The sequence below is a fragment of the Lutra lutra genome, chromosome 17 (genome assembly GCF_902655055.1).
Source record: "Lutra lutra chromosome 17, mLutLut1.2, whole genome shotgun sequence".
NCBI classification, from domain to species: domain Eukaryota; kingdom Metazoa; phylum Chordata; class Mammalia; order Carnivora; family Mustelidae; genus Lutra; species Lutra lutra.
The window spans coordinates 47,430,793-47,442,444 of record NC_062294.1 but is presented as its reverse complement, the minus strand read 5'-3'; the positions used below and the strand labels follow the sequence as shown (position 1 = coordinate 47,442,444).

Sequence of the window (11,652 nt, the reverse complement as noted above, 5' to 3'; positions counted from 1 at the left end):
TGACTCCCCCAGAACAAACCACCGATCTGAAGTTCAAAGAGGGAGCAGCAGAGGATGAAGCCAGAGAGGTCACCAGGGGTCAGGCACACAGGGCCTCATAAGGCACACTAAGTAGCTTGAGTTTCTTTATCCTTCGGGTAGCAGGTAGGAGTGGGGAAAGCATGAAGGTAAGGGGCCGGAAGTAATGGAGATCTGTGAGGATCTGGTGCAATGATCCAGACACCGTGGACCAGAGCAGAGAAATAACTTCCCATTTGCATTGCTGGAATAAGGGACCTAGAGGCCTATTTGCCACAGCCCATAGGTGGTAACTACATTTAAGACAGATTACTCAGAGAGGCCAGCAGAGGGTGCTGTTGCCCAACACGTGCACCAGCAAGGGGACTTTCCAGAGATGGAGGTCCTTCCCCTGTGCTCTGAGTGCAGAGGGAGGCACTCTAGGGTCCCATTTAGCCTAACTAGCCACCAATTTTGGCTCCATCTCACATTTAGATGCCTCATTCCTAATCTCAAAACTAGCCAGCCTTCCTCCTCCTCTTGCAGCCTGTGTTCCATTCATGAGGCTCTGAGGTACTTCCTGTAAGGGATGGGGCTCAACTGGCACTCCTGCGCCCCAGCATGATCCTTTACAAGGGGCCAGGAACACCACATATGGGGGAGAGGACACTAGGCTATACGGAGATGCAGACACAAAGTCTTTTAACTTGGCTACTTAAAAAATTGTTCCCTTCTCCAGGAAGACCTCCCCTTACCACAGTCCCTACCCTCAGGCTTTCACAGCTGACCATGTGGTGTCACCATCTGAGGACAAGTCCATGTTACCTCTGGACTGGGAGACCCATGAAAGCAGAGCTCCGGCCTGCCCTGACCATGCTGGATCCCCAGCACTGTCCAGAGAGAGTGAGGCACAGAACAAGTACGTACCACATAGTGGCTGGATAAAGCAGTTCCTGGAATCCCCACTAGCCTGGATCCAGGAGTGCAGGAAGGACCCGTCCTAAGGCCAGCACCCAAAGCCAGGACCAAGGTGGATGGTCCCCATGATGACCCCCAACAGTCCAGCCTTGGTCTCCATCCCATCAGGCCTATCTCACTCTCTGCCCAGGGACCTGCCATGCCTTCTAGTCGCAAATTCCTGGAGATTTGGGGCTGTGAGTGGACCAGAAAGAGCAGGGACCAGAGAACTACTTTAAAATGAACTAGTGGATTTTATACTGAGTCCCAGGTTTAAGGGGGGCATCCCCAGCACCAAAAACAGGGCCAGGCAAGACAAAACCCTCAGTAAGTGTTTAATGGATGAGTAAATAATGTCCCCTTTGAAAAGGTCCCACCCCAATTAAAGGCCAACTGCAGTAACATTTTAGGGTTTCAACCCTGCTTCCTTCCTGCTAGGAGGTGCCATGTCATTTATTGAAAGAAAACAAAACAAAGCAAACACATTTCTTAATAAGTGCAGTTTGTTAAAATCCTGTTAAAACATATGGGTCAGCGGGGAGTAAAAATAATCAGAGGATCATTGTAGGAAAAACCTTTAGGTCTGGCACCTGGAAGACCTCTGGAGAGGAGGCGGTGGGAGAAATTTCATGTTCTGAAGGGAAGGAGCCCCCCCCCAACCTCCCCTTCTTCCCTCTCGCCCGCTTAATCCCACCAGAAACTACCAAGACACCTGGAATAAAAGGTTTCAAGTTCAATAGTCACACTCTCTCCAAATACAAAAAGCAGTTACAATTCAACTCAACACAGAAGCTTGTGTGCAAGGTTACGGGAAACTGAGACATCGTATAAAAAGTTGGGTTAAAGATGATTCTGTGGTTCTGTTTTGTGTGTGTTTTGTTTTGAGGCTGTGGCTCTTCCTCCGTCACCTGAACTCAGCAAAGAAATGGTTATCCTGATGAAATATCAACAGCCACAGTAAAAACAGAGAAATTCTAAAAATTTAAAAAAAAAAAAAAAAAAAAAAAAAAAAAGCATAATTACCAAAAAATATCTGTCACTGCTTCCTCCCTCCGCATTTTACTTTTTAAACTTGTGGGTTTTTGTGTTGTTTTTTTTTTTAAGTTTTTGATTTTTTTTTGTTTTTAAATCCTGAAAAGTAGACAGTAAAACAGCTCCTGGAAGAATGTACAACCAACTGCGAGAGGGTCTGGGAAGCTGAGGGGCTGGAGCAGGGCTGGGAGAGGTGGGCAAAAGGGGCCCTCCCTCAGCCACTGTAGCCTCACTGTATGACCAAGGGGCAGGGGAGAGGTCTTTAGTCAAAAAGGAGGCAGGAAGGAGAAAGAAGAGGAAGAGGAGGAGGAAGAAGGTAAGGGGACAAACAGAAAATAAAAGATCATTGTTGCCTGTTTGAATCCAGAAAAAAATGCCCGGCCCTGTGTTGGGGAAGAAGCCCCTCAGAGGGGAGGCAGTGGGCTGAAAGGAGGCAGCCCTGGGATGACCCGTCCCCCAGCACCACAGGACCCAGTGTGGGTAGATGAGGGGGCCGAGGTGGGCGCTGGTGGAGGAAGCCGGCAGGGGCCTCCAGAGCACACTGGCTACTGTGTGCTTGTGCCTCCCTGTGTGTTCCCGGAGTAGCTCCCGTAGTCGTAGTTCCCGTAGTATGGTGGCCACTGGCCCTGGTTCTGATAGTACTGGTTCCACTGCTGGGCATACTGGAGAGAGAAACCAAGAGCACCATGTTGTCCTTACCCAGACCCACATTTGGCTCCTGTCTCGAACCTACTCTCAACCCAGGGGAGAGATGAATGCACTGAGAATAGCCAACACATGGGTCCCCTGGAGAGATCAAGGTCCCCTGGGAGGGTAAGTGACTGACCTGATGTCCCATAGGTGGGGAGTCAGGGACTGAAGCCCAGACCTCCTGGCTTGCCAACCTAATGTCCTTTCAGGTATAGGCAGATACCATATTCAAAACACTGAACAACAGGTGGGAGGGCCTAGCACCAGCCAAGGGGCATGGACACTGGCCATGGTGCTGAAGCAGGATTCAGAGGCCCCTGCTATGCCATTTGCTGGCTTCAGTGAGAAGAGGCTCAAATACCAGCCGCTGAGCAGCCAGTGCAGAGCGTTCACTAAATGGAATGGCTACATCAGGTGGATGCCAGCCTGAGACCAGCCCATCTCTGTAGTATGAATAAAGAGGGACCCCAGTCTCAGAATACACATCCATGCGGGTCCCCTGGAAGTCTCTTTATGTGCACCCTCCCTCTGCTGCCCCACCCCGAGTCTGGCACCTACCTGCTGATACTGGTTATAGCTGGGCTGAGGGTAGGTCTGTGCAGTGGGGGGCGGCGGTGGGGTGTAGGGAGCTGGGTTGTAGCCGCCATAGCTCCCATAGTTGTAGGCAGGCGGTGGTGGTGGTGGCGGTGGTGGGGCTGTGTAGCCCTGGCTGTAACCTCCTTGGTTGTAGGGTGGCTGGCTGTAACTCGGCTGGAAAGTTGGGGGAAAAACCAGGGTTCAGCTGGGATGGAGGAAGGGCCTTCATAAGCTGTGCACCACAAAGGAACTTCCCTGGGGGAGGTTGTTTGCGGGCTGAGGAAATGGGTCAGTTCTGTGACATAGTGGGACAGGGAAGGAGGCAGGGTTGTATTTGTTCTGGACTCTACTCCCAGCTCTAAGATTCTGGAGGAGCAGGGCACACAGCCTCTCTTCAAATTCTACTGCTATTTTCCCTCCCATAAGATGAGAATTACAACAGAACTAGTCCTTCTGATTGCCCTGCATCTTTGGGAAGCTTGAGCACACAAGCCACCAGGCACTCCCTAAATGGTGGTTGTTCTGGGAAGGTAGTTGTTTTGGGAAGGTCTGCTGAGAACAGTAGTAGCAATTTCCCAAGTGCTTCCACATGCAGACTGGATCATTAATCCCTCTAATGCCCCCATCAACCCTGTGAGGCAGGTTCCACTAGCCTCATTTTATAGAGCAGGAATCTGAAGCTCAGAGAGGGGAAATTAATGGACCCAAGTCACACAGTAAAAAGTGGTGGAGCTAGGACTTGACCTCTGGTCTGTCTAGTTCCAGAGTCTTACCCACAAAGCTAAAATACCACCCATCCCTCATAGCAAACCTTGCAAACGAGTTCTACCAACAACTCCATAGTCTTTTATAAAGAAAACGAGGTGCCGAGAGGTGCCACTGTTTGTGCAAGGTTGTAGAACCCAGACATTGTGGGGTTGGGGTTTGAATCTGTGCCTACCCATCCTGTTCTAGGAAACATTCTGGTTAGACCAGGACTGGGAGTCATTCATCTGTCTCTTGGCAACTGTCCCCAGGCCTGGCATGTGGAAGGCACTCAGGAAACGGCTGTGGACTACTCTGGCTAACAGCGCCTATGCATTCCAGAGCCCAAGCACCAGCTTTTGGAGAACTGGAACTGAGCCAGGAGCTGCTCCAGAGTGAAGCTCTCAGGACACGGGGCAAGACCTCCCAAGCTCAGGGCATGGCTCCATACGCTGCCGTCTGAACTCCAATCAGGTGCTTTCTTGGGGATTCAGGAGAGCCCAGCGACAGCGACTTAAGCAATAAACGCTCACAACACATGACTGTGAGGGGGTGGGAGAACAGGTAGGTTCCCGATTTATCTGGGTCTGAAAGGAACACCTAAGGTCCACTGCAGTCAAAAGCACTGCCAGGAAGAAGGGCAGGGTTGGAGGAAAGAGTAGAGAGGTGTGGCCAGGACGCCCACTGCCCATTCCCCCGGCCCACCTCCTCTGGCCTGTGGACGCACACGCGCCTCCTCTCACCTGTGGAGGGCTGTAGCTGCTGACAGTGGGGGTGCTGGTATTGGCGCTCGAGCCAGGGATGTTGCTATTCTTGCTGTAGCTGCTGGCCCCCGGAGGGTTCCGAGCAGGGCTGTAGCTGGGTGGTGGTGGCGGCTGCTGGGGTGGGGGCTGTGGCGGCGGCGGCTGCTGAGGTGGCGGCTGCTGCTGGGGAGCCCGGTTGTAGCTGCCTCGGTTGTTGGAGTTGTTGTTATCCCGGCTGTTGTTACCCCAGCGGTTCTGGTTGTAGCCACCACCTCCGCTGCGGTTGAAGCCTGCACCGGAGAAGCCAGGGGAGAGGCCCTGTCACTCTGAACTGGCGACCCTCAGGAGTGGGGCTCTACTCTAGGTCTCCCCAGATCCCCAGGCACGTCCCCTGTGCGGCCCTGATAACTCAGTCATTATTGTCTGCTGACAGGCTTGTCCTGCCCACGGGACTATGAGCTTGGGACCAGGGCTGCTTGGTTCCTATTGTGTCCCCAGCATCCCAACAGCTGCTGCACAAATTGGAAGAGGTGGTTACGAAGAGGGCAGGACAGTCCTCCTCACGGATCAGTCCCCCCTAAGCCCTTGAGCAGCTATGGCTGGGCCCAGAACCCTGCCCCCTGCCAACTCCCACTGGTCTCTGGACCTCAGCCTAGACACTGGTGTCTCGGGAGGCCTTTCCTTTAGTCTGCTTCCTCCCAGCCTGGATCAGGTGTCACCAAGCTCACACTAACCCAGGGCTTTGCCACTCAGCCCAGAAGCCTTCTGGACAGCCACTACAGGCTGATGTGTCTGTCTGGGTCATGGCTGTGTCCCCAGAACCATCCAGCTCAACACTGAAACTAAGTGAGGCGTGCTAGCTAAATCATGATCATACACTTTGCTTCAGAAACGGCAGAACTTAATAACAGGCCACTTGGTGCTAACTCTAGCTCTGGATTCAGTCAGGCAAATCTTGGGCAAATTAACTTCTCTCAGCCCACTTCTCTACTTGTTTTATTTTTTATTTTTTTTAAAGATTTTATTTAGTTATTTATTTGACAGAGATCACAAGTAGGCAGAGAGGCAGGCAGAGAGAGAGAGAGAGAGAGAGAGGAGGAAGCAGGCTCCCCGCTGAGGGGCTCGATCCCAGGACCCCAGGATCATGACCTGAGCCGAAGGCAGAGGCTTTAACCCACTGAGCCACCCAGGCACCCCCTCTACTTGTTTTAATACCAAACACCAAAAACAGTCCTAACATTTGTCTTGTGCTAGGTCCTGAGCTGGAAACTAAGACGGCAGTAAACTCATTCTGGCCACTCTTAAGCAGCTTACGGTCAGATGGCAGAGAAGATTTGCAAAAATGACACTAGAATGAGCTGCAAAGGGGCATGGGCTTCAGGAGCAATGCCCAGGGGAAGCAGGACAGTGGGGGAGTTCCCCTGAGGGCCTACGATTTGACTCACCATAGTTCTCCGCCAGAACTCAGCCCACAGCCCACAGCCCACAGCGGGTGCTAGGCAAATTCACCTGCTGACACAACGCCCGACCCTGGGTCACAAAGCCCAACCCTGCCCCGGGAGCCAGGAGCCGAGAGAGCGCTGTTTGAGATGTCTCACCTCCTCGGTAGTTGCCTCCTCCACCGCTGCCGCCCCCTCGGTTCTGGAAGCCTCCTCGGTTGCCCCCTGGTGGGCCTCTGTTGTCATAGCGCTGGAAGCCACCACCACCTCCGCGGCCCCGGAAGCCACCACCACCTCGGTTGTCAAAGCGCTTTTCAGGGGGTGGCCCGGCCTTGCGACCTTCCTCGTTGTACTGCCTCACCAGCTTGTCAGCCTCTTCCCGCTGCAGCTCAACGAACAGCACCTCGTCCAGGAAGTCACCAACATCCGGCAATGTGAAGTTGGCTGGGAAGAAGGCAGGGCCCCAGAAAGAACAGGGAGAAGTCAGTACCTACTCCTGTCTGGTTCCAACACCCCCGGGACACTGGCGTGCCAGAAGGGAGATGGCAGAGGGGATGAGTAGTGAGTGACAGAAGTGAAAAAGGGTCTCAACCTAACAGTGTTCAAGGTTAACAAAGACACTCCTGTCTCTCTTCTGAGGAAATGACCTAAGCGCCACCAAATATAAATATTCCCTCCAGCCTCCCCAGGGAGTGGGCCAGGCAGGTGGAATCAGCATCCTTGCTTCTACAGAGCAGCAGACGGAAGCCAGCTCAGTACTGCACCGGTGGGTACCAGAGGCAGCGCCTGTCGGGTCGTTCAGTGTCTCCTACCTTTCATTTCAAGGACCGCGTGATCTGGGACATCCTTCCCCTCCTCATCGGTTCGCTTTATTGTCCGGTCTTTTAGGTCTTCATCAGTGGGACAAATTACAATGGCCTTGCGCTGGAAGCCTTCAAACGGTCTCATTTTTCGTCTCTGGGCTGACCCATAAACATTTGTCTAGGGTAGGTAACAGAAGAGGCAAGAAATGGTACATTACAAATTGGGTTTTTTCCTCTGTCAGGCATTATGTAGGCCAGGAACAGAAAAGTATGCTAGTTCTCCAAAGCAAAGAAACTCAGAAAACGACTCTTTCTGTGCTTTTAAGATTCTTGAGCCCATCCTCAGAAAACTGACTTGGGAAAGCGGCTGCTGACAGTCACAGGACAAGGGGTTCCCTGCGGTTGCGCTTTAAACTCCTATTTGTTAGTGGTATGCCACCTTACAATCTCTACCCAATTCTAAAAGTAACACAGGCTCATGGTAAACACTTTATAGAGTACAAGGCAGAGTAAGAATGTAGAGTAAGAATCCCTTCATCCACTTCCTGCCAGTCCTCCTTCCCCAAAATGACTTGTACTGAATTTATTTCTAAAAAGATGTGTGTAATTTTTTTTTCTTTTTTAAAACACTTACTTTGAGACATGATGGGAAAGTCTTAGAGGTACACATGGAAAGTGTTCATGTTAAAATATGGAATGCTTCATGAATCCATGGGTCATCCTCACGCAGGGGCCACGCTAATCTTCTCTGTATCATTCCTATTTTAGTGTGTGTGTTGCTGAAGCCAGCACAGATCTGTGTGATTTTTAACACAACTGAAGGGGTGCCCGGGTGGCTCAGACAGTTGTGTCTGCCTTTGGCTTAAGTCATAGTCCCAGGGTCCTGGGATGGAGCCCCACAATGGGCTCTCTGCTCAGCAGGGAGTCTGCTTCTCCCTCTCCCTCTGCCCCTACCTGCCCTCTCCTGCTTGCATTCTCTCTCTCAAATAAATAAAATCTTTAAAAAACAACAACAAACAAAAAATAACACAAGTGGAATCAGGCTACATACTGTCCTGAAGGCTTTGTTTTTTTTTTTAAGATTTTATTTATTTACTTGACAGACACAGACCACAAGTAGGCAGAGAGGCAGGCAGAGAGGAGGGGAAGCAGGCTCCCTGCTAAGCAGAGAGCCCAACGCGGGCCTCGATCCCAGGAGCCGGGGATCATAACCCAAAGTCAAAGGCAGAGGCTTTAACCCACTGAGCCACCCAGGCACCCCCTGAAGGCTTTTTCACTTAATGTTTCTCTAATTAACGTTGCCAGTGTTCTCTTTTAATGGCTACATGTTTACAGAATGTTGCCATAACTAACTGGCCCTTCCTGACGCTTGTGTGGACTCTTGTCATCAACACTGTGGTTCCTTTATTCACTCAGTCCTTCTCTAAAGCATCAGCCTCACCACAGGCTTTTAAGCAGGAGCTGGGCAAGGCAAAAGGCTGTGCATTTCGTAAGTTAAGTTTTGCTGCTAACGTTTCCCTTCCTCTTGGTGATGTGCAGGTGTGTGCTGGGCTGGTGGCAGCACAAAGCAGCGCTCTAGAACACACAGGACCAAGAACAGCAGCTGTCAACAGCTTCCATTTACGGAATACCTCCTATATGCCGGGCCCTCTGAAACGGCCCAGACCCGCGGGACCCCACAATCAGCCTATACACCCAAACCATCTGGATGCTACTGATAAAGAGCCACTCGGAATTCCCAAACCCGTCTCTGGAGGTGGGATCCAGCCACCTGTATGGGTATCCGACCTATTTAAACTTAGACACTCAACACAACTGGAGTGATGAGGAATATCTGCCTTTGAACAACTCTGAGAGGCTCTGACGGACTGAGGGGGGGATCAGCCCATAAAGGGGCGTGCACACGAGAATATACCACATGTTGAAGCAACGGCCTGGCAGGGTGCAAAAGCCCCGGGTCAAGTCCTAGTGCGGCCGTTAAATCACTCTGGCCAGTCCTTATAGTTGCTTCACTTGGCAAACAGAGATGAAGAGCCTCCCTGCCAGGGCTGGTGAAGAAGGAGCGGAGGGGATGCAGAGCAATAGTCCCTATGCGAGGAAGTCCTTGAGCAGGGGTTCTGAGGCGGCCTCCAGCACAGGAGCCGTCGTGACACAGGCAGTGCGTGCGTGTGTGTGTAGGGGTTGCCTGGCACACCCCAGCTCGCAGGCAGTGTGTATGTGTTTAGGGGTGGCTTGGCACACCCCAGCTCTAAATCTGACTTGCTCAGGTCTCACCCATGTGGCCCTGGGTGAACAGTGCCACTCAGCCTACTTGTCCGTAAAATCAACGTACTGTGCATTTAATGAGTCTCAAGCCCTTAAAAGGGAGAACAGCATGAATGTCAGATGCTCACCATTAAGACAGTAGGAGTTCATGTGTGTAAAAGCCCTTGGTTAGCCCAGGGCCTGGCTCACAGCCAGCAGTCAACAACTGGGAGCCACTGTCGTTATGGCCGTTACCAGGGAGGGACGTGTGCCGTGGTTAGCCTCACTGTAAAGCAGATGTGAAGAAATCCACACCTGGGGAAGACCAAGCTATAGCGAGTTCCCATCAGCAAGGGACAGGGGTGCCTGGGTGGCTCTGTTGGTTAAGCGTCTGACTCTTGGTTTTGGCTGAGGTCGTGATCTCAGGGTTTTAAGATTTATCCCCGAGTCAGGCTCTGTGCTCAGCCTGGAGTCCATCTGAGAGTCTCTCTCTCCCTCTCTCTCCTCCTGCTCACACTCTAAATAAATAAATAAATAAAATCTTCAAAAAAAAAGGAAGAAGAAGGCAGGGACAATGAGACAGGGTAGAGCGAATACGGGCTCTGGGGAGGAAGCTTGGGGCTGAAATCCCAGCGGTGCCTTCTACTACTTGTGAGACTGCAGACAAGTCACCTAATTAGCCCACGTCTCAAATTTCTTCATCTGAAAGACAAGGATCGGATCACCCACTTTCTGGCTCTGGTGAGGATTTGCAGATGTGAAAATGTCTGGCATGTGGCAGGGAGGAGGCAGGGAAAGTTCCAAGTCAACACGCACAGGGTGGATCTGAAAATAGGGCCAACAGGACTGACACTGTCCCAGGGGAGACTTCCCAATGCAAAGGATAAAGGAAAGTTAAATTCGAAGAAAAGACAAGTCACAAGAGATCCTCTTCCAAAACACGGAACAGGAAACTGGGCTGTGGGTCAGCCAGAGGCCAGGGACCCCAGTGCACATCTGCTGGAAGATCTGGGTGGTGGGTGCAGCTGTTCTCTAAACCAATCAGACCCCTGGTTCTGACACACACCAAGTGGGGATGTTCCTTCCCTGTTCCCCGGGGAAAATGTCCCATCCTCCAGGGACAGGGAGGAGGACCGGGTATGCCGCAAGCACACATCCATGCCATGAGGACTGGCCCAATAGAGAGTCCTTGGACTACAAATGGTTAAGAGGCACATCCGGTTATGGAGGAAAAGTCCCTCTCCCCACTGCTCTTCCTGGACTCATTCCTGAAAGCAAAGCAGAAGGTGGCATCTGATCATAGCAAGATAGAATTTGGCGTCCTCTCGCTAAATAATGAGGTTTTCTCCTGGCACAAAAGCCAGAGTGACTGTGGCCCTAAACCAGTCTGTGGACAGCCCATTCCATGGTTCTCACCTAGAAGAAGTGATCCTATTTTCACTGCCTTGAACCCCAAGGACAGGGAGAAACACCTCCTGGAGGCTTTCCAAGGGGCAGACCTGCCTTGTCAAGGTACAGAGGAGGGGGCAGACAGAAGCAATGCTTTCAAGAATGCTAGTCCCTGCAGCTTCATGGGGTGGAGGGAGATGGGGCAGAGCAGCCTGGGCTCCAATAATAGGCAGCCTCTGTCCCGGGAAGTGGCTAGACTCTGAGGGATGGCTCCTCAGACACTCTGGAATGGAGGTGCTGAGAACACACTTGGCGAGTGTTTTTAAGACTGCCTTTCCCTCCCCTTATTCCTGGGCTGGGGAAAAGGAAGAAGAGTGTCTGAACCAGGCCAGCAGAAATGCAAATGCTTGGTTTCCTGGAGAAAAGGGAGTTCGCTGCTCGAGGCTGTTGCTACAGCAAACACAGTGAGGTCAGAGCCCTTAGGTCGGCCCAGCACTGCTCTGGTCACTCGGGGCTGCTGGCAGCTGTTGCTAGGAGACCAGCACAACAGCTAGGTCAGCTTTTCCAGCTGTGTGGGATCCCTCTGCCCTGCTCCTGCTTCTCCCAGTCCCACCCTGCTTGAAGATGCTGACTCTAAGAAGGTCTGGGGTTGTCTGTGTTCCTTGGCTTCCTGGCTATCCCCAATCCCTAGCACTGTGCACCAAAGGACAGGAGTTAGGTTTCTCCAAGAAGCTATGTGAGTAGTTCTGGTGTGTGATGGTCCGCGGGACTGAGGGAGAAAAACAGTAGGCTGCTCCCAGCCTGAGTTCTCTGAGAGTCCCACTGTCCCCTGCCCAGAGCTCAACAGGGTCAAGCTGGTGGGGAGAGAAACCTGGCTGGACCCCAGAGGAGCACATTTAAAGTCAGTGACAAAAGAGCTCACTCTGGACGAGGAGCGAGGTAAACCCAGTGGAAGGAACCACACATGCAGCAAGAGAACTAGCTGGAGTGTTAACAGTGGGACAGGCCGAGGCTCTGGGGGTGGGGAAGGTGGAGAAG

The 11,652-nt window shown here is 52.0% G+C and overlaps 1 protein-coding gene and 1 non-coding gene across 7 annotated transcripts in view; both read right to left on the bottom strand.

The window, feature by feature from the left end:
• Positions 1–1,382: 1,382 nt before the first annotated feature.
• Positions 1,383–11,652, bottom strand: part of HNRNPUL1 (heterogeneous nuclear ribonucleoprotein U like 1) — a 36,790-nt gene continuing 26,520 nt past the window's right edge. For all 6 annotated transcript variants that reach the window (XM_047712047.1, XM_047712045.1, XM_047712042.1 and 3 more), the window contains exons 11-15: positions 6,991–7,159; positions 6,338–6,622; positions 4,740–5,029; positions 3,235–3,426; positions 1,383–2,648 (exon numbers count right to left, since the gene is read on the bottom strand). In XM_047712047.1, coding sequence (XP_047568003.1) covers positions 2,532–2,648; positions 3,235–3,426; positions 4,740–5,029; positions 6,338–6,622; positions 6,991–7,159 — 1,053 coding nt within the window. In that variant the 3' untranslated portion in view covers positions 1,383–2,531. The remainder of the gene's footprint in view (positions 2,649–3,234; positions 3,427–4,739; positions 5,030–6,337; positions 6,623–6,990; positions 7,160–11,652) is intronic.
• LOC125090040 (U6 spliceosomal RNA) lies at positions 7,667–7,773 on the bottom strand. The gene has a single exon (XR_007124151.1). It is a non-coding gene; the product is annotated as a U6 spliceosomal RNA (small nuclear RNA).